This window comes from Sitodiplosis mosellana, unplaced genomic scaffold (genome assembly GCF_009176505.1).
Source record: "Sitodiplosis mosellana isolate CC-2019 unplaced genomic scaffold, AAFC_SMos_1.0 Smas_scaffold_5, whole genome shotgun sequence".
Lineage (NCBI taxonomy): Eukaryota > Metazoa > Arthropoda > Insecta > Diptera > Cecidomyiidae > Sitodiplosis > Sitodiplosis mosellana.
In genome coordinates, this window is record NW_022595248.1 from 4,651,087 (window position 1) to 4,673,623 (window position 22,537).

Consider the following 22,537-nt stretch of genomic DNA (forward strand, 5'->3'; position numbering starts at 1 on the left):
CGGAATTGTTGGAAATCGTTTCATTTGGTCCGTAGCAGCAATTCCTTATATGGGCGGCTCGACTCTTATTCAATCAAATTCTGCTGCCTTCGTAAAATGCCAAAGCCCATTGATCGAAGAAAGATAATGAATTCATCGATGAAAGAGAATAGATTCATTGAAATCATTCGTTTCTGTTAGGTTTCAATAATTCAATGAAAGACTCTCTTGTGGAGGAAAAAAAATCAACAAGAGAAATCCGTGAAAACGAAAAAAAATCCACTGTTGAGCAAAACAAATTATGCAATTAAAACGAACATATGTTGGTAACAAAATTAAAAAAGTTTTTTTCTTCATATATTTACATATTTTTGCGTTTTATAACAAAAAAAAAGTTTTAACATAAATGCCTAAGAAAAGGTGTTAGAGGAATTGATGTAAAAAATTAACAATAAATTGGGGACAGATGTTGGCACTGATGGTGAAGAATGCATGTTGATTGCCCATTTTTTTTTTTTTTTAAGAAATTTCCAATGAATTTCTGCTCAATCAGCGAGAAGAGAAGGATCACATAATTTGCGCAATAGTTTCATGTGTTTTGTGTTGGATGGAGTGTTGTGTAAGTGCATCTCTCACGTGAAACTTAGTTGCGACCGACTGAGTCGATTTGTCGTTGAAGATTTTGGACGACTTCCAATGGAAATTGTGATCCCAACAATGAGAACAAGTCAACACGTTGATTACCTGGAATGTTTTCCAAAGCGCTCAATTCGATACCTTCATCGACCTGTTGTGGAGAAAAATAAAAGAAGAAATTATTAGTGTTTTGTTTAAGTTTATGAAAAAAAAATCTGTTTTTTTTTTTTTTCATTTTTTCTCTTTCGTCTCCTTTTTTCTCCCTTCAAACTCAATTTTCGCTCAAAATGTCAATTTCTATTGCACAAACGGTTACGCACCTTTTGAATCTGTGCATTTTGTGGGATCAAGTGTGAGCTCTGTGCTTGACGAATGGCTTCATTAGTGTAGGCGGCACCTTCCTGAGCTGGATATGCGACAGCAACGGCAATTATAGCAGCGAAACAAATGATGGCTTTCATTTTGACCTGTAAAAAAAAACAAAAGACAAAACGAAACCTATGAATGAATGCCGTAAAATCGAAATGGCACTTCATCGGAGGAACACAATTAATTCCGTATTTTTCCTCTGGTTATATCATAACACAAGCAGAAACCAAGATAACAAACAATCAATGAATGGGTCACTGCATCATTATGCATTGCAAATTGTTAACACGTATTTCGTAACCAGCGGAGAGTCTTTTTGTTGTTAGTTTTCTTTTCCGCACTTTTGATGCAATCAAATCCACCGTGCATTGTGTGTGACATGTTTTATTGACATATTCGTTTTTATTCTCTGTTTATATATTTTTGTTTTGCTGCATCGTACGCGAGGAGAATGCACTCTGTGCGCACATTGCACTAAACCTAAACGCGTTTAATCCGTTGTTTATTCTTTTCTTCGAAAATCGATACGGTTAGAAAGTTGTCACAACGACTTTTCTTCAATCCGAATTTATTCGACGGTGAAAGTTTATCATCAAATGGCACACATATTCCGTAATGCGTTTGCGTATTTATTCATTTTTTTCTGTTTTTGTTTTTGTTTTCTTCATACATCTGTTCTGTGATATTTTTTTTCTATTGGACTTTTTAATTTCAGCTTAAAAAAAAAAAAACTCGTTTATCGAAAATCCACCACGTTAAATCAATGTTGTAAAAAATAAACACTTTCGAACCCACCTTTAGTTCGATATTTTCACTCTAACACTATACGATCTGTAATCCGTCCACTGGAAGAATGATGAAGCCGGCGACATCACCATTCATTTTATAGTCAATGGATCCCCTCCAACACAATTCCAACACTGATTACGTATGTGCAGTTTTTACGGTTGACTGAGTGTGAGCACGACGGAGCTCGCGCGCACGCAAAACCCCACTAAATCACTTAATCAATCGATCAGATAAAACGAATTCGTAAGTTGGAAGCTGATGGTTGATGGAGTTAAGGAAAGAAAGTGATTTGATATACAAACGAAATTCCTTGGGATGAGTCTAATGAATACATTCTTGATCTAAAAACCCAAATTCAAATGGAGAAATTGTGAAAATTATCGATTCTTCGTTTTTTTTTTTACCATGTGTCATATTTTACCTACCGTTTGCTTTGTTTTCCAGACAAATTTCGCCTAATCTGATTCAAAGTGGCGCTGATCTCTCGCATAATTAATACTAATGTGTTTATCGATTTAATCAAGTGAAGAAATTAAATCTTTTCGATGGAGCGATCAGGTTTTCGGGTCGATTCGTTCTCTTTATTTTAAATGCTCTCATTTTCTATGTAGCGATTCGCGAATGCCTATTTTTGCAAATTTAACTTTTCCAAGAAATATGTCGCTCAAACGAAAGGAAATTATTCGAAAGAGACGAAGCAAGCGATTGTGTTGTTGGTCAATCATCCGTATTTTTGTCGTAAAACATGGACGCAAGTGCGAACGAGATAGTGATAGAACGCTGGCTCAATGGGAGGCCATCGATTTTTATACATCAGGACTCGGGAGCGATAGACACATTACTTTTATTACATGATCTATTCGATTTTGACGTTCAATGATTTATCTTTTTTGTCCAAAATCCAATTGCTTGAATATGATTTTAAAATGTTTATACTTCTGGTCGTTAAATCCTTTTTGTAAATAGCAAGGGAATAGAATTCATTCGAAATTTTCACACATTTTTGGAAGTGAAAGAGTTGCTAGCGGGGATATTTTTTATACATCGTCCGTGTGGAAAATTTTTGATTGCCTAAGCCAAAGATTATTTTGGAACATTTTGACTGATCAAAAGTGATTGTCTCGAACAAAATAAGCAACTGTAGTTAACTTTAGTCACAAATCACTATTAGTCAAAATGTCCCAAAGTAAATACAACATACAAAAGACTTGATTTCAATGAAATTAGCCAGTTTTAGTTGTGTACCACCACCTACATACACCTACATACAACTGAGTGACTGTTGATCATTTTATTTCATTTCAACAAATAGCACATTTTCTTTTGTGTGTCATTGAACCAATTTATTCAAATATTTCCGATCATTGTAATACGCAAAATTATGACTCAGATGAACTGGATGGAAATTTTTTTCATTGGAATTGATTTTTCTGTATATGTAAAGTCTACTCAGATTAGGAGACACCTACCAGCTGAGAATGTTAAATTTTCACTTATTGATACCATCACTTATGTTTGTCTCAAGTCTGCAAAAAAAAGAAACCTCACACACGAAAAAAAAACAGTTCCAATTTCAATGGTCTTTATTCATGATATTACAGCATTCAAATTATTATCGTACATAATTTTGTTATAGCACATGTCAATAAATAATAATTAAAAATTCTATTTAAAATTAATGTCATTGTATTGTTTTAAAGATAAATTTGCTGTAATTTGCTCTAGAATGTCTAAACATGCAAGAAAACGAATTGTTCTTCGTTGAAGAATCTTCATATCTAGTGAATAGCATTTTCCTAAATTGATCGCATGTAGTTTATAAGAATGTAAAGTAAATTTTGGAATGTGTGCGAAATGGTTCATTACACGCTAAATGAGAAAATTTCGGGTGAAATAGTTGAATGAAAAGAGACAACAACAAAAAAAAATGCAAAAATGAAATCTATATCACATAAAAAATTATGTTATCTAATCGAAATAGAAAAACAGCTCGCGAAATGAAGGAAATGGAAAAATGAAGGACAAAATTAAAGTGAAGAATGTTTTAGTATTTAAATAAAGAAGAAGAAAATATAGGAAATGTAGCATTTCTCACTACATACACACACGAAAAAGTAATAGAAGTTCGTTCGTTCGAAGCCAAAATGCAAATTCGTAGTGCGTTTTTTCTGACTCACACCGCAAAGACCTTACAAATTAATTTCAATAGGCGCACGTGCGCCGACTCGAGCTTCACGGAGCGGGTAAACACACTTAATTGCACATTTTACTGATAAATTTAGACTCGCAAATACTCTCGCTCTCTCTCTCATGCTAACTCGTCTTAATTACGAACGTCGTAATCATGAACAATACATATATAACTAAAATATCATCTAAAAAATCTAAACTAAGAGAAGAAGAAAAAATTCCATCAATTATTGTTGTTTTTGTTGTTCCTATTCAGATTCACTAGATTTTAATCGCTAACATTAAAAATTAAATTTAAAATAAAGTCTTGTGGCACGACTCTCATTCATTAATGCACAATTTGTGCAAAATAAATACGTTACACATTTGTTCATCTTTGCTCAAGTTTCTAAGTTCCTATTTTGTCTACTTTCCTTTCGGTTATTCGGTGAATAAATGACGTCGATTTCAAAAATGATTCATTTTCAAGAAGAAAAAAAAATTCTCATACGTTGCTTCTAAACGGCTAGAAAAGAAATTCAGCCTATGTTTTGTTACTCGTTCCGATTTCGGTGATCAATTCAAACTATGAACTCATCAACAAATTGTATTTTAATTTTATTTAAAAAGAGCATTCATGTTTCAGACGTTTCATGTCAAAGAAAAGACGAAAACAAATTATTTCCGTGTTACCCAGCCATTTACTCTGGCCAAGTTAAGCCAATAGTTTTTCGCTGAATTTGATTGCCATTCAAAGGAATATGTTTCTTTTGAGACGCTATCACCGCCGCTGCTGTTGTATTTGATGCTTTCAGCATCGTCTTTCGGATCGGTTGCGCCCATAACCGTTGAACTGTCAAAATTAGATTGGGCTGAGTCATCGGCTGAGCCTTCTTCACTCAAATTGGCATAGCCTCTGGTTGTCGGTCGTTCCGTTGTTGGCTCTTTGCGACCGAATTTCTCATCCGAATCCACATCATTTGGAAGCGTTTCGATATTTGTCAACGCTTCACTTTTATTCGTTTTCACTACTCCATCCAGAATGGCCGTTTTATTGATTTCATTGACTGCTGTTACCGTTTCTTTGGGACCAAATGTTGTGCTTTCTTCGGCCTTTAGAGTTGTGGTTCGTTCCCATTCGGGTATAAGATGCGGTTCACCCGGTGCACGAGATTCCACAACATCCGATTCGTGCGATGCTTTTATCTGTTCGACTGTTGATGGACCTTGTGTACTCAACTCGGCACTTTTCAACACGCTATCACATTCATCGCATGGTCCACCCGTTGATGACGACACATTGTCTTCGATGACTTTGCTCGGTGCACGACGTTCCTCATCATCTTTGTGGGCCAAGCTCAAATCGTCGGGGATCGGTGGATATTCCGGATTTTCGGGTTGCGTGCTATCTTCTTCATCGAATGTCGAAAATCGACTAGTTGCTTCTGGCAATGGTTCAGTTGATGAGGTCTTTGGTGCACTCGATGGCTCGGTCACTGAAACCGGCCCAACTGTTGTTGACAAAGTACTTGGTTCGGTTGTACTTGGTTCGGTTGTACTGCTGGCTTCAAACCCGTCTGTTGTCGATGACGCATCGAAAACATCTTCCGTTGGTCCATAATAAACAGTGTCAATCGGCACGTCCGTCGGTGGAGACGCCGTAGATCTCTCTTCGCCGTAGTATACCGTTCCGTAAACTAGTTCAGCCGGTATTAAAATTTCCGATGAATTTTCTGACGCACTCTCTGCGACTGGAGTTGATACTTCAATGGAATTATTTGTTAAATGTTCGGTACTGTTGTCATTCAAATTCAAATTCAACGTATTATCGAGTTTCTTATTAATTGCCACTGAAACTGTACTGCTTTCATCGAAATTTTCGGCTGTTCCAACGGTTGACGACGAAGGTTCCATTACCAATTCCTCGCTTGATTTATTATCGACACCATCGAAATTATCAATTGTTGACCAAATGTCCAATTGTTCGCTCGACGATTGTATGGCCGCTTCACCAACTTCTTGACTATTTTCCGTGGTTGAACTCAACACTTCTAATTCTTCAACGCGCTGCAAACCATCCGTTCCAGAAATATGGAATGATTCCGTTTTACCACCATGTTGAACAAAGACCAAATTCTTTGGTGTTGATGAAACTAGATCAATCACTTCGCCGCTGCTTTCTGTACTTGACGCATCACCAACCGGTGTGCTTGACTCAATTGCACTCTCCGTAGTTGAGCTGTACAGTTCGGAACTACTCTCGGAAGACTGATCGAAATCGATATTGGTGCTGTTTTCCGTGGTTTGTCGTACGCTTTTATTGCCCGACTCATCGCCGATGGTATTTGAATCGGCACTGCCTAAAAGCACTTGCGGCTCCACTTCACTTTCTTCTTTCGAGGCTTTTGTTGGTGGAGCACCCGACGTATCGCCACTCAACGCACCGTCATCCATATAATCACGACTTTCATGGTCTCCGTTCGATTGGTTCGTGTCTTCGGTTGTTGGCTCACTACTGATCTCCGTACTAATGCTGCTCACCGTTGAACTTGATGTCGATTCAGTTGTTGATAATTTTGTTACGTCTTCTGCGGAAGTTTCGGTATTCGTAGTACTCGGCGTTGCTGTGGTCGTCGTTGTGGTGGTGGTAGTTGTTGTTGTTGTCGTCGTCGATTTGAACGGATTAAATGGTTTCGGTTTATCGTCCGTGATTCTAATCTCTTCGGGTTTTGTAATTTCTTTAATTGTAATGCCTAGTGGATTCTCATTGGCCAACTGGAGCATTGGATTTTTCTCAATACTTGGACTATTGACGGCAGTCGTCGGTGACGGCGCCAACGATATTAACAAGTCATTCTTTGAGGTTTTTGATTCGGTCTCTTTTGTAGCCGCAATTTTCACATCGTCTGAAAACGGTAAATTAAAACGGATCTTAGAGGATATTTATTGATTCAGTTAGACGTTGAAAATAGTCAATTGAATTGTAAATTCTTAGAACAAAAAAAAATAAATTTTAAACTCAAGGTAAGGAGTTAATTGAGATTGAAAAAATTTCCAGCAGTAAATATAGCTTCGCTTACCGATTGGAGGACAATTGTCGAATGTCGGACAGCAAACACCTTTCACATATCTCGGTTTGCAGTCATCGCGAATGTAACAAGAAACATCGTTACACGTAACTTCACCACCTACGAGAAGAAAAAAAAAGAAATCAATAATAAGCTAATCAAGCCAATGATTGAGTCAATTAAGCAGCTCTCACCCTTGCACAAACATCGCCGGCAAGGATTATGACTGACGATTTTCTCTCCGTTTTCATACGTTCGGTCCTCGTGATTGCACGCTGTGGGCAAATTGAATCAAAGGATTAATTCATCAATTAATTCAGTAAGGCAAAGTTAAGAATAACAGAATACGTTCTCAGTTTAACTTGAAAAAGAGGTGATGAATAGAAAAAAAGGGAAAAAGTATGGAAAAAACGTTAGGAAAAAGTAGCAAGAATTAATGAAAATATGAGAAAAGTAGAGAAAAATAACAAAAATGAGGTGAAAAGCGAAAGAAAATGGAAAGAAAAGATGAAACATAGGCGAAGAAAAGCAAAATAGAGAAAAAAGAACATTATGTAAGTGAAGAAAAAGCGTAAAAATAAGAGAAAGAAAAAAGGATGACTCACAGCACTGATAATCCGGACAACATTCGCCTGTCCTCTGAATGAGTTTGCAACCAGTTTGAATTTCGCATTTCACTGATGATTTCTGTACCTCGACACCATCGTTGAGGCAAGTCGCTGTGAAAACAATTGATCTTGAATTTAAAACAAAGCACTAGGTATTCGTTTCAAAGATATGTCAACCCACCATTTGAAATTGTGTTACTATTAATGGCATCAAATGAAAATGTTTCACGAACCATGCGTCTTGGTCGTACGGGCACTGTGGATAAAATGAAAAACATAACGAAAAAAATACATGAAATAACAGCAAACAATTAGCAACAAAACGAGCAATATTTTAATATGTAAACAGTAAATGATTTGCGTTAAAAGATGAATTAGCGTAAGCTATGCGTACAATTTGGTTGGAATAAATTTCGTAATTAGGCAAGGCAATGAACTAGATTGACCCAATTAAACTACAGTTTACACTAAAATGGTATGAATCATTTGCAATTTGTATGAAACAAATGTTGTTTACACAGCGGTCGGTTATCACGAAAAAAAGCGCATAACATTTCGTTTGGAAAAAATTGTTCCATAAACGGTGCACGAAATAAAAACGGTGTCAGTCGTACGTTTTTGTTGTTGTGGTTTGATATGAGGTGAAAAATGACTTGTTCAACCTGTCTGTTGGAACACTTTTCGATGAAATTAATTTGAAAAATCATCGTTTACATTAGCACCATTATCAAACCTTTTATATAGATGAATGGATTTTGGATTGAGGGTGTTTAACCCACTGCCAGACATAAATATTGAATGAATCAATAGAAATCGAGAGTGAGAGAGAGTGAGAGAGAGAGAGAGAGAAAAATCAGTCGGCATTTCAACCGCATCGAATAAAATGCTGAATAGCAGTCTCAATATCGACAATGATTGTTGAAATGAAATGGGGAAAAAACCATAGTGCACCAAACCAATTCAACTTCACCCGTTCCAGTCGAAAAGCGAATTTTCATTTTTAACACTGATTGCCATCTAAACCCGTCGTAAATTGTTGCAACGTATGGAAAAGTTTAAATGATTTGCATTTCGTTCGTCATTGCCGTTGTCGGTGTCTGAAGTGATTGCCGGCTTTTCGTGTAAAAATCATCGAGTTTCGAGCATTTACGAGCATCCATCAAAATAGAGGTGTTTCGTTTCTTTTCCGCAGCTATGAAATTTTTTTCTTGAACATTCTTAAAAAACTTAGCGAGCATCAATTTTATAGAGATTTCCTTGCATCTGACTCCAACGAACGAACTAGCAAGCTCTAGTTTGACAGAATGAACGAACGAGTGAGTGAATTCCCTTATGATACGAAACGATGGATGGATTAACATGCAATTTTTATGGAGAAAAATGCGAAAAGCTAGTAGTTTGGTTGTGGCACGTGAAGTTCTCTCTAGTGCCAATTGAATGTAATAAATCAACATGTAATAAATCAACATCGCACCGGAAAACATCCATGACATTTGAATTTTCAACGGGATCTCGAATGTTTGCACTCTTTCGTGAATCGCTCTCTGGGTTGCGATGGAATTTCTGGCATTGCATTTGTTTCGTTATTTTATCATAGGCAAAAGCGCTGTTGCAAAGGAAACGCGAATTTATTCGATGCACCACATACACACACCGATTCCATTGGCATCATTGAGCCGTGTGTTAAGAGTTTTCAATCAACACTTGATCGCATCATGTTTTTAGTGGATTTGTATCGTTAAATTATGGGAACTAATTGAATATTCATAAGCGAATTCTCTCCATTTTTCCGAATCGAACAACAGTTCGGTGTGCGCTTGTTCTAATTTTTGGTTTTACATCTCCGCCAAAACATTCCACAACACACACAGTTAAAGCCATTGAATGAACAAACCATGATCGGAACGTTATAACGATAGGCCATTTCAAATGACCCTTTTTGAAATGTAAATAACGCTGATTTTCGGTTAGAATATTTCGGAAGTGCACTGAAAAACCGCACGGAATTGGGGCCACATTGATTTCAATTTAAAATGTTTGATTTCGGATTCAGCATTGGATCGATGATAAAACTATCGCAAAATCGCTTTGTGTTCGAGTTTGACCGCAGTTGTAAAATGTTCGATAAGAACATGAATGCATCCATTACTCATATTGATGTGATGCAATTTCCATTTAAAACGATGCGATCAACGGCTGCTCAACGGCTTTTGATGTAATTCCAATTTTTTTGCTCTCCCTCTGTCTTCCTTCCTCCTCTTGTGCGGTTGTTTTGTTTCATTTGGCTGTGCGACATTTTTATCGAACGAATCAATAAATCAGTCGTAGTTCATGTTTAAATGCTCAATGGAGTTGCAACACGTACGATGTGTGCGGTTCTAATGCCAAGGACTAATCCTGCATTCAATGCAGTGCATTGTGACGCTCATTGAATGAGCATCAATCGTGTGTGTATGTGAGAGAGTGAGAGAGTGGGAGACAGAGAGAGAGAGTGAGAGAGTGAGAGAGAACAAACAGAAAGAATTCGTAAAGTATTGAATACAAAACTGCAGTTTATTGTGGGGTTTTCCCAACCTTTTTGCATTGCCATCGTATACGAAATGGAACAATTACTTGGCAAACAAAAACAATGGAAAGGTCTGAATGAATATCGAGATTTTTGTGTGTTTTTTTTAGACGAATCACCGGTTAATCGCAGCGTAAGTGCAGATTATGTGTGCGTTTTAAAGTGTGTCGAATTGAGCGTTAAACGTGCATAACGACTTCTCATCATTATCATTCACGTGAACGAGAGAGAGAGAGAGAGAGAGAGAGAGAGAGATCAACGATACCCGAGTCGAACATTGATGCTTGTGTAATTTCAAAGCGAGATTTCAATCTTCGCCTTTTTTTCTGCTTTGTTCTCTTCACTTAATTATATAGATTTGTTTGTAATTTAATTCAATTCTGAATCGTTATTCGTTTCATTCAATTATTCAGTTCGCAATTGTTAACTCATTTTTGTTTCAATTGATTGAAAATTTTCTCAAAGTGATTTCTGATTGATCAGCTGACAAAAAGAACGTGATAGGAATTGGAGAAGGAAAAAAACACAATCGATTGAATTAAACAAATCATGGCATTTCTGAAACAATTATCTTATGATCGATAGATCGAAGTGTTGATGTTGACAGCGACGACAGCGAAAAAAAAACCAACGGCACCAGCAGAGCTGGAATGAAATTCAGCGGTGGAAAAGATTGCAATTGACGTCGTCAATTTGAAATTCTAGACCAAGGTGCTGGGATTTGTATCATATTGTCTGAGAATAGCAAAACCGCATTCTTGTGTCGTCTCACGACATTCTGCAAGCGCGTGCCCGCGAAAGTTACTTATTGAAATAGAAAGAAAAAAAACGTCGCAAAAAATGTGTGCTTCATAAAATAACCGCAAAAATGGGTGCACAAATTGTACAGAAAACCCACAAACAATCCCACGCGCACGGTGCACCGTGCGGTGTGCGTATGACGCAAATTGACTTAGAGCAATTCCGGTGAATTAATTAGTTGATCCAGAACTTTTGATGAAATTAAATTTTATTGTTTGAATCGAATTAAAATTGGTGTATTATTGTTACCGCCGCTATATCCACTTACCCGCAATGACTGTTGATGACAGGATGACAAATACACAGCAACAGGTGTACAATGGCGACCATCGTAAATACTTCGAAATTCCCTGCATTGTGTGCTCTGTGTTGGTAAATCTGCAAAAAAAAAAGAAGTGAAACGTTGAAAAATGTTTAAATAATAAAAGAATTAAATTTGGGTGAAATATGAAATTGGGTTTATGTAAGTGAGAGTGAGCATAATAAATGGTGCGCGAATAACTTTGGAAAATTGCTAATTAGCTCAAGAGCCGTGACGCTGCGTTGCTGTTGACATTTCAACTATGATCCGAAGCGCAAACTTTTTAATTATGATTTTATGGCATGAACATTAATAAAGCGAACGCGCGCGCGAAGCGACGCGCTTCCAATAAATAAATTAAATGGACTATAGATACAAATGGTGTGCAAACAATTTTGAACGGAGAAAAGAAGCACACAAAATTCTATTTTGATTTAATTCGATGATGTTGATGTGAAAATTATCGCCTGAAACAACACTTCATTATAATCACAATGTGCGAGAAAAAAAGCAGACAACACGATACAACACCAAACAACGCAGCACAGCACAGCCATAGATACAACTATGTGATGAAATCGAACACCAATAGTTGGAATTGATTGCATTTTCATGCGAATTAACTAACTGGCAATCGATGTGTGTGTGGATCGTTTGTCGTCATTACGAGATAATTTGTATAATTTATGGCAATTATTGACCGTATTGATATAAAGCCATATATAATTATCCAAAATAAACGTGTGCGTTATCGATGTACTGTGTGCCACCGCGGTCGCCGCACACTCAGCCAACAAAAATGCATTGAATGGATTAGTGTACGATGCCACCAGTGTATGAACGCATCATTTCGATTATATCCCACTTAAGCATATGAGTAAATAAACAGCGGTCACAGCGGGCACTCTTTCGGCCCGGTCAAAACCGGTGTAAATAGTGTACGCATATTGTATAAATTTTGCTGTATAAATGTGTGTAAATTCAATTTTGATGATGGCTATTGTCACCCAATTTCTCAACGATAAAAACATATGTGATCACAACCGAATGCGACCCAAGTGCAGATTTTTGAATAAATCGGTGACATAAATTGCATGCATTAACATCGAATTAAACAATGTGTTTATAACTTATAATTTTTGTACTGTTTTCATTTGGTTCTAGGCTAAATAAAGCGCGCGTGCGTATACACACACAGCAGACAATGGCTTAGCATGAGTTAAAGGCAACACCCACAACATATAGCCCAGACAATAGCTAGAAAAATTGTATAAAATTACATTTGGTTTTCATGCACGATTGCGGACAGCGAAAAGCATATTGTATCGTATACAAAACCCTGTCTGTTTATATCCAAAACGAAGGCGAATCACGGCGCATATTTGCTATCGCTAACCGATTTAAACGAAAAAGGTAAACACATCGCTTGATATCGATACACACACAATCCGTTTATGGTAAATCGATAAAATTCATTATCAAAAATGTATATAAGTCGGTAATTATGAGTATAGCGTTAAAAGCTAATTATCGGCATTTATATGATTTGTGCGGAACGTCGGTTGGATTAAATGTGCGCATTATGTGTTCAGCGATCTTGGTCAGCTGGTAAAAACGACATTTTTTGGCATTCGTTTGGCTGTTGATTCTGATTGAATTGGCTATTTTTAGGAAATGATTGAGTGATTTTCGAGGAAGAATACTATTGCACGAATGAGATGTCGATTGTCGCAGATTTTTATTCCGTACACACATTTTGTTTCTATGGTAAAATACATTTTTTTGGACATTCTCTATTTCAAGCACCGAAAAAAGCAGTGTATTTTTTTGCTGCTTTTGTCAAGTTTGCGCATAAAAACAGTGACCTTGAAACTTATCGTGAATTGCGGCTCTATTGCACGTTTTGATTTTTTTTTTTCAATTGTGTTTTTGTGTTCAGCAACGACAGCAGTAGAATGAATGAATGAACAAACAAAAAAACGGCACAATAATATTGGTTCATCGAACAGAATCAATTTCCAACTTAAATGCATGATTATTTGGCTATTTTTCTCGTTGACGGTATACGTTCGAGCTCGAGAACAATGCCAACAAAAACGTTTAAACACCCGTTCTATTGATTGGTCTCCCCCGATGAGTGGATGTAGATCCAGCATCACGTACATTGTTTCGGTTTGTTAGCTCGTTCGTTCGTGTGTTTTTGTTTGCAAATTTTAAAATATCATTGAAGTCAATTACGTTTTAAAATGCTTGAAAACGTTTTTTCTTTCCGTTTCTCTTCATCTTTTTTCGATGAGATTTACATAATTGCGCAAGAAATATTAACACGGAATGAAATGAAATGCGGAAATATGAATAGCTGTGAAAATTGATCTCAATTTCTTAGGAAATTTGTGCAGTGAAGAATGTATGCACTTTGCATTCTAGGAAGAGTGTGTGAATTTTAATCTCGATTTCGTTGTCAATTTGCGGTTTGATATTGAAATAGAACTTGTCATTCGCGCGACATATTTTGAAAACAACAATTTCTTCGAAAACATTGATTTTGTGGTGTCGAGACGAAAAAATCCGTCCGAGACGATTCATATGACGATGGTTTCTGTTTATATGCGAGTAAATTGACGGATTTTATGAATGAACAAAAACTTTTACTACACCGATAAAAAAAAATCACGATTTCGACAAGTGATTATTATTCATTCACAAGAGTTTAAAACCGGTGAAATCGAAAATGTGCGTCGAACAGCAACAACAACACAGCGATGCATTGGCCGCGTTGAATGAAATGCGCACCGATCGTTATTCACGAGCTTCTGGTGCTAATCAGTCAATGAATATATAAAGGCAACGTAGAAGAATTTGGCCTGAATTCGTCACTCTTAATTATGTTCGCCGATATTGGGGCGCGAAATTGAACGAAAGACGGAAGTAAATCACTCAACCTGAGAAATTCTCGATAAAAATAATCGAAACTTTGAGTTCTCAATACAAAACAATGATAAAATTCAAATTTTTATTGAAAAAAAAAAACAGAAAAAAAACAAATCGAAATTACGAGCAATACTTTTGTTTCAATAATTTCAAATGACGATAATTTCTTTGTTTCGATATATTTTTTTTCCTATTCCGGTAATTAAAATCGGTACTGCAAATGAGCATTTTTCGTGATAATAGCCGTTGGCATGGCGTGGCAACGGCGGCCACCACCGCCGAATGAAATTAGCATACAATCCTATTTGATATTCACGTCTCAAAACCAGTGCACGTGCTTGCTAATCACAATTATTTCAGGTCTCTATGTGACGCGTATTTACATGTGCAAGACGTCACCTTCAAGTTTCAGAGCATTTTGGCTCCGCTGGATTTGTTTTCTGTTTCGCTTTTTTCCGTTTCCATTCGAATATGTGCACATCGCGGAATGCAAATGGTTTCATCGCATCATGGCACATAAAAATTGTTTCACTATCAAACATTCATTTACTTACAATCACGTATCGTTGTCGTCGACTGAAATCACTTATATTGAATATGATATTTGAAGTTTGAACAGAGGCTTCTGATGAATTGAATGTTTTCAATTTTCATTTTTTTTCTCACTTTTATTCAGTTATTTCAGAAAAATTTAGTTCTGTGAAAGGAAAATTCCATCGTACTGATACAAAGTGATGGAAAGAATCTTGACATTGTGATTCAATTGGTGGGGAGAAATAGTGTAGTTGTCGACAACATGAGCTGATAGCGATCGTACATGAAACAATATTATTTTAATTAAATTCCGCATGAGCGCAGACAATTGAAATCGATGTCTCGTTACAACGAGAATGTTTTTTCTTCGTTTTTCGCTACAGCGAATAATTCTGAAAAAAATCGTTTCGTTGACTTTTTTTTCCTGCTGCAATTGATGCTAATTCGAACATTATACGAGATTATAAAAGTCATTTGATATTCAGCTGTTTTAGGAACTTTGTTTTTTCTCAATTGTTTAAACACATATATTGATTTCATGCACTGTCATGATAAACCGCAAACTCGTGGCTTCTTGTCGGTTTTGCATAGGAAGACGAATAAAAAAGAAGCGACAACTTTGTTTGCCATGCAAAGAAAAAAGAAACATATCCCGGAAAATAGTTGTCAAGGGACCTTGTTGTCAAATTTCCCTATAAATTTGCATCCAAACAAACAGGCGGACGATATTTGCCGCGCAAAAGTAAAAAAAGCCAAAGTTTTCTGTCGTTTATCTATAACTCAATGTTCTAAGCATATAAATTCGTCGAAAGTGCCCATAAATATTGCCGCAATACGTGTTTGTGTGTAAGTGTGTGTGGGGGTCAATCAAGCGAAATGGAGGTAAAGTATCACAAAGTTTATGTTTATCAAATGCGCGACATTAGTTGCGATGCCGTGCACAGAATGAGAATAAAAGCAAACAATCAGACAGAGGAAAAAAGCAACTTAAATTCAGATTGAAGTTAAATTCGTTGTTTCGGTCGTGTGGCACGTGTTTACAGTAAAGTTTTCGCCTGGGTCCACGCTCGCGCGACACCTTAAACACACGCGAGTGCGCGATGCTGAGATTGAGTTTGGCTTTCGGCAAATATTGACTGGGTACCGTGATTCGCATGCGAACGCATAAAGCACGTGTAATCGCCGCTTAAACTAGTTTTGCAACTGTTTCTTTTATGAGAAGAAAAAAAAACCAGTCGATTGACTGATGCACACAAACACTCATGCACACAGGCATTAGCGGAAATGAAACAATTTTCCGGTGTCCGATGTCCGATGTTCCGTCAAATTCACGCTTCACAGTGGACAATAATTGAAAATTTACAACTTCATTCAATTGTCGAAATTGAAAATTGCCTTCGAAAAAAAAGAGAAAAACCACCGAATGAGGCTTTGAGAATTACTGTAAATTAATCGAGCATTGCCATGTGCATGTTCTCTAGAATCATCCATATGAAAAAAAAAACAAACAAACAGCAGTTCGCTATAGCAAGTGCACTAATATGATGTGAATTCACGAAAGAGAAATGCATTTGATTTATATCGGCTTCATTGTTCTTCCATGCACAAAACCAAACATGATTTTTACAACACACACACACACACACAGAGAGAGAAAAAACAAGCAGCACCTGTATGGAATTTCATAATAAAATGGATTTATTGATGTTAGGTTGAGTCAGGTGGTGTGTTTTTGTGCATTTCGGAGTCATTCAATTTCGAACTCAACTGCAAAGAATGTGCCATAAAAAGAAGCCCATGTTAAATGATACAAAACATTGAAGACTGAAAAGGAGAAATGAATACGCCCGTGTATACGAAATGCACACGACGAGCGCTATTGTTTGTGCTGAAAGTTATTTTAATTTGGTGTAATCGAGACACTTTTCTCTCTCTCTCTCTCTCTCTTTCTGTCTCGTTCTCTCTCTCTCTCTCTCTCTCTCTCTCTCTCTCTCGGAATGAATGTGATTAATTGCTCGGCAAATTAGCGGCAATAAATTAAATCAATGAAAAAATTTGCCAGCTACTGATGATGGTACAGCTTACCACTGAAATGTTAAACTCCACACAAAATCGCTTCGCACACTGAAATTCGACACGGCTTCGTGCGAAGGAAAAGGAAGGATAAACAACGAGCCACACGAAAGAAGTATGACGAAAATGTCGAGAGAAAAAAAATTGTAACAATGAGAAGTGGAAATTAATGGAATGTCACGATGCAACGCTTTTGTGATTTCAGTCGAAAACCGCATAAATCGATTAAATATTTACTTAGATTCAGCCGTATTTACTCGGTTTTATTTTTTGGTGGCCCTTTTCATTGAATGGTCGTATTTTGCAAACACACACATACCCACGTACATACATTCCGTGTTGCACGTATGACTTGTGCCGATTTCGGTGAGAAATGAGGTAGATCCGATAACCCGATACATTTGCACACGTCGTTTAAAATCAATGAGCGTGTCCGTTGTCATAGTTGCATACATTTTGTTTATGTTTACGGTGCATATTTTCGAGAGAGTCACACCGGTCGTACACACAATTTTCGCTGGTAATCGTTGTGTTCGGCTTGACATATAAGTGGACCGCGAAAAAAAAGAAACCAAACAGCAGCGAAAAACCAAGACTCAGTTCCAGGATCGTTCACTTTGAATGATAAGACAAATTATTGCAAATAAGTCAACCACGGATAAAGTTTCGAGTCAGCAAATCCATTGCGGCAAATCCAAAAACCAAACCGAACTTTGAAGCACTCTATGGTTATTCATCCCTTTAAACATGCAATATCAACAACAACAACATCACAAGGAGCATACAAGCACACCAGTTGTTTGTTGTAGCAACATGCGCGTCGTTACTTTGAGTGTGCTCTGGAATGCAATTCGATATAAAATTGGATTACAGCAGGTTATGCAGTCGAAAATGAAGGGAAATTTGATAAAGTGAAACAAATCAGGGATCGAATACTATATATTATAGTCTGTATAGAGTACATACAGCACCGAAAATCGCTACGATTCCAAAGTTGAATAAACTTAATTTAAATATCTTATGTACTTCATCAAATGTTGCAACTCTACACACACACACACACATCGATTTTGTCAACTTGAAACCAAAACTATTCTCGTAATTACACTTTTTGAAAGTTTTTTCGATAAAATTCGTGTGCATTCGTCACTTTTGCGTTGCCCAAGAGGGAATACTCATTTCGCTTCTTTGCCTCACATTTTACGACGCACAGAGACGATAAAATTGTTTATATATTATATTTTGTAGTGAACTTTGTCGTAACTTATCCTTGACAAACTTTGTGTGTGTGTGTGTGTGTGTTTGTCTAAACAAATCTCCGTTCTGCCGAAATGCTCCGCACCATCGAAAAGGCGTCTTTCAAGTTTGTAACTGTTGAAAGTGATTTTAAGCGTACACTTGCTTATTTCGTTCATAAAACGGTACACTGGTTTTTCAGTACATTCTGACAGTAGAATCATTAGCCAATCTCATGTTCACTCAAATCACCCAGTCAGTTCCACAGTTCACAGTTTCAATTTTAAAGAAGAAGACAAAAAAAGGTCGTAAAATACTGAAAACCAGTTTGGATTTTGTCGTACATTGGCGTCATCGTCACCGGCCAAAGATAAACGAACATCATTAATGATAACTACTACCATATGAATTCTTCGATGCCATTTTGACCGGGGAAAAAGTACGGTACGATTTTGGACGTTTTCTAGTTTTTTTGCAGCAGTACTTGCCGTTTTTTTTTACTTTTTCAAATACTCCGAATAGCCATTTAGAGTGTGGTTGTAAAATTCAAATTTATGCTAATGTCGAATCATGTCCATGGCCTTCGGTCACAAATCAACACATAGTTGCGATTCAACGTAATGGATATTTGTGTCACAACCGTTACTCCATTTACTATAAGCCACAAAGTCACATAGCGGTACTCTTGCAACCGAAACTGTCGAACGCATGACCACTGGTCAAACATCAAGCGTCCAAGCAGATGTTCGTATCGATTTCAAACGAAATTTAATCAAACATCACCACAGTGCGGACCATTGAATGAGTTCAGGAAATATCGATCAAATATGCGACCGGAAATACCGATTCGGGGAATATTTGTTTTGACTGTGCATAAAATGGGTTTTCTCTGCTGATTTTTATTTTTCAATTCGTTCGCTGAATCTGAATTTGAGAGGTAAACACAGAATTCGTACGTTCAAACGCATTGGGGGGGAAATGAACGAGGATACATTCGCTGAAAACGGTTGGAATTGATTACAAATTTGGCATTTTATACGCAAATATGTCATGTGGACGAGAATAACCAATTTGGAATTTAACCAAATGTCATACAGTGGGTTATAGAATGGATTATCAATATTGCTCCCTATCAGGAATGGATTGTTTACTTCGAGATTTGCCAGAAAACCCTCATTGCAATTGGATTTGCAACAACAACAAAAAATGGTTAATGCATAGAGACATCAGACTGAAAATACGTTCGAGACAATCAAATCCTGATAGCCTTTTGTGAAGCCAAATATTTGGTTCAGCTTATAAAAGTCATACCGATGTACTTTTGCTTCAGTTTCAATTCCATTTTCGAAGTGCAACTTACTCAAAATGAAAGCAACATTTTTCTTCTGCTATTTGGTGCTGGCCATTTTTTTACTCAGTGATCGATTCAACTGTCATCCAGACACCGACGTTCCTTGTCCAGATAAATACGAAAATTTACCAGCAAAATGCTTCCACTATGAACGTAAGAAATCAAATACGAAACGTTTTTTTTTCTTTATTAATTCGAGAAGAAAAATTGTATAAAATTTGAAATGTTCTCATTTTGATATTTTAAAATAATTCCTGATTATTTTTCTTGCAGTTCATCGTGATGAAAATTGTAAATCTCAATCGATGCACAAACAATTCTCTTATCAAGGAAGAATATGTTACTGCTGTTTGAAATACACTAAATGATTTACTTATTGTAATAATTCCTGAAACTATTAAATTCCATTCATTTCATTTCAAAGAGGAATATTGAACTCTCTTCATTCTCATTCATTAAATTTTCGAACATTTTTATAAATGGAATTGATTTAAAAATTGTCGATTGAGTCAAATAAAGTATGTGATGTCTTATGTAAAAAATTGTCGCTTTTGGTTTTGTTTAAAAGTTGTTTTGATTTTTTTAGAAAAAGAGTCTTATCATCATTGAAATGACAGACTTCTTGGTACAGACGTTTTTTCACGTTCAGTCAAGAATAACAGTGGCTGTGTAATACAACAGTGTGTATACAAACGTATTCAAACCAATCAATTCAATTGACATACATTTAGAATGATGTGATAAGGGCTCGTATAAATACTTTGATTAAGCAATCATATTTCAGTTTGAGTTCTGAATCCGGGAGACGTGGGCATCTTTGATTTTAATTAAGTGAGTTTGAAACAATGAGGGCCGCAGTTGTATTTATTTTAATCGCGTTGACCATTCTCTTGATCAGTGATCAAATTAGCTGTCTTTCGATTTGCCCGCAAACGCATGACACCAGAGTGGTACGATGCTACGTACATGAGCGTAAGTAATACGATAAATGTGTAAAATGTTCATCGTCAAATCAACGAGGAACAGTTGAAATTAAAACTCTTCTGAATATTTCCATGTCATTGTTCTTCAGCGGATTGTGGCTCTGGCTCATATACTAAAGTTACTCGTGACCAGAGAACATGCTTCTGCTGTAATGAATTCATTCAGACTTAAGCCTAGCTGATGAAAGACAATAAGCAAGTAAACGAGCAAAAGGGACTTCCAACAAACAAATAAAATATTGGGAATTTAATCAGAAAAATGTGAAACTTTCAAAGTTATTTTTGGTGTTCCGTCAAAAGATAAATCTATTTCAATAAATAAAATGGCCAGTTAACCACGTGCAATCAAGGTTCATTGCTTTAAAAATACTAGATTACTCACGTCTTTTATACTAGCTGTTCAACATAAAAAGCTGTCGGTTTGTATTCAGACTTGATCAGTTCAATCATGTTGCAAGCGAATACGGGGGATTTTCACAACGCAGTCTGATGAGTGAGTGTATAGTTTTTTCCAGAAATGAAAATTGAGAAAAGCAATTTGCACGCAATAGAATAGCATCAGAGGCATCAGCAAGAGCAGTGGCGGCAACGGCGACCGCAGCTTTGATTGAACAATGAATGATGTGAATGTAAGCTGATACGATTTACAAGTATTTGTAGCGCAGCCACAAAATCATTTGCATCCTCGACGAGAACAGCTCGGCATGAATGTTGAGTTTGAGTGTAAAGCTTTTCGACATGAAACGATATGAATTTTGCATAAAAACGCACAACAACAAAAAACTGTGCTACTCGCCGCATGTCGTTTCAATACATTTGGTGTTGGAGCGTTTGATTGTGCGCGAAAGTGACGGTAGCTCTAATTAAATCACTCAACTTTATGGGGAAGCTGCTGTGTGCCTGAGCAGCCCATTCTAATGATGTAAATGAGTTAATTATTCATTTCTGGTTTATTTATTTTTTTCGCGCGCACACAATTCCAACTGAGCAAGACGTGCGGCTCACAACTCTGTGATATCATCGAACATGAATCAATTTTTACTACAATTTTTCCCCAACTCTCTCTCTCTCTCTCTCTCTCTCTCTCTCTCTCTCTCTGTCTGTCTCTGTGTCTCACTCCCTAGAATGCAAGAAAAAATGCTTGCAAAAATTCCTGTCTCTTTTGTGTTCGAGTGCGGCATTCGACGAATGGCAATAAAATAATCTTTTTTGAATTATTGCATATTTGCAAAAAGATCGAATGAATCACGACTTGAAAAAAAACTATCTGTGTTTGATTTAGCGAAAAGAGACCATGTGCTGTGATGTGATGAAATGCGGGCGAGAGACAATGGTGTAACGAACTGCCAGCCAAAATTGCCAAATCAAACGGGACCCAGCGAAGCGAAAGAGAGCGGCAATGAAAGAGAACGACATAAAACAGCTCTATTTGCATGACAAACATATGTGATAATGGAATTTCGCGGGCTCACACTCAACCGACCCAATGTGAATAACATCGAAAATATGCGATTGTGTCAATAACAAAGAAAAAAGAAAAGAACAAACACCGAAGCGATCAAGGCATTGCACCAAATATATATTATACGAAAATAGAGATATTAATTCCAACTTACCGGTTTTCTTTTGGCTGGTCGCGTTTTGATGACAGAGAAATGCTTAAACCCTCACTCACACAACAAATAACAACAACAATTTTAAGAAAAAAAAAACGACTCTTTTATGGATCAACGGACAACGACGACGATAGTCGATTGACCAAAAGGAATTTTATCGCGTACGGTGTGAGTGTGAACGAGATAGAAGTAATTGTATATGCTCCAATTGTGATTTAAAAAAAAGAAGGTAAAAATAAAAATGCGTTTTAACGTCAGGTAAATGCCATCGAAATGAATAAAAACAAAACGAACGAATTCTCTTGATTCTTTTGATTGGATTATACAACACCACCAGGTTTCACGGAATTATCGACGCGCAATAGATTCGGGTTCTATGTCTTTCTTTTATCAGCTGGGTGCTATTGCATTAGAAATGCGTAGTTTTGTTGTATTTTGTGTGCCTTGATGTTCCGCTCTCTCTCTCTCTCTCTCTCTCTCTCTCTCTCTCTCTCTCTCTCTCTCTCTCTCTCTCTCTCTCTCTCTCT

At 36.8% G+C, this 22,537-nt stretch overlaps 2 protein-coding genes and 1 long non-coding RNA gene across 4 annotated transcripts; 1 reads left to right on the forward strand and 2 right to left on the reverse strand.

The window, feature by feature from the left end:
* Positions 1 to 302: 302 nt before the first annotated feature.
* On the reverse strand, positions 303 to 1,910 carry LOC129566941 (uncharacterized). The gene is made up of 3 exons (XM_055443344.1): positions 1,780 to 1,910; positions 936 to 1,082; positions 303 to 766 (listed from the first exon to the last, which is right to left on the reverse strand). Exons 2-3 carry the CDS (start codon positions 1,074 to 1,076, stop codon positions 623 to 625), a joined length of 285 nt encoding a protein of 94 aa, XP_055299319.1. The 5' UTR covers positions 1,077 to 1,082; positions 1,780 to 1,910; the 3' UTR covers positions 303 to 622.
* Positions 1,911 to 3,338: 1,428 nt separating this feature from the next.
* Positions 3,339 to 22,537, reverse strand: LOC129566942 (uncharacterized). The gene is made up of 7 exons (XM_055443345.1): positions 22,011 to 22,537; positions 11,254 to 11,363; positions 7,800 to 7,874; positions 7,616 to 7,729; positions 7,205 to 7,285; positions 7,023 to 7,130; positions 3,339 to 6,848 (listed from the first exon to the last, which is right to left on the reverse strand). Exons 2-7 carry the CDS (start codon positions 11,339 to 11,341, stop codon positions 4,621 to 4,623), a joined length of 2,694 nt encoding a protein of 897 aa, XP_055299320.1. The 5' UTR covers positions 11,342 to 11,363; positions 22,011 to 22,537; the 3' UTR covers positions 3,339 to 4,620.
* LOC129566944 (uncharacterized) lies at positions 19,371 to 21,691 on the forward strand. 2 transcript variants are annotated; one of them, XR_008687803.1, is made up of 4 exons: positions 19,371 to 19,564; positions 19,685 to 20,383; positions 20,484 to 21,023; positions 21,677 to 21,691. It is a non-coding gene; the product is annotated as an uncharacterized LOC129566944 (long non-coding RNA). The 2 variants fall into 2 exon arrangements; XR_008687804.1 differs by lacking the exon at positions 21,677 to 21,691 and having other exon boundaries at positions 19,372 to 19,564; positions 19,685 to 20,242; positions 20,310 to 20,383; positions 20,484 to 20,739.

What these genes read in the sequence shown, in the direction of transcription:
- LOC129566941 (XM_055443344.1), bottom strand. Translation starts at nt 1,076, where the DNA reads ATGAAAGCCATCATTTGTTTCGCTGCTATAATTGCCGTTGCTGTCGCA. An exon ending in AAAATGCACAGATTCAAAAG is followed by an intron (nt 767 to 935) that starts GTGCGTAACCGT and finishes TCTCCACAACAG; the next exon opens with GTCGATGAAGGTATCGAATT.
- LOC129566942 (XM_055443345.1), bottom strand. Translation starts at nt 11,341, where the DNA reads ATGCAGGGAATTTCGAAGTATTTACGATGGTCGCCATTGTACACCTGT. An exon ending in GTCATCAACAGTCATTGCGG is followed by an intron (nt 7,875 to 11,253) that starts GTAAGTGGATAT and finishes TTTTATCCACAG; the next exon opens with TGCCCGTACGACCAAGACGC. An exon ending in TTGTCCGGATTATCAGTGCT is followed by an intron (nt 7,286 to 7,615) that starts GTGAGTCATCCT and finishes ATTTGCCCACAG; the next exon opens with CGTGCAATCACGAGGACCGA.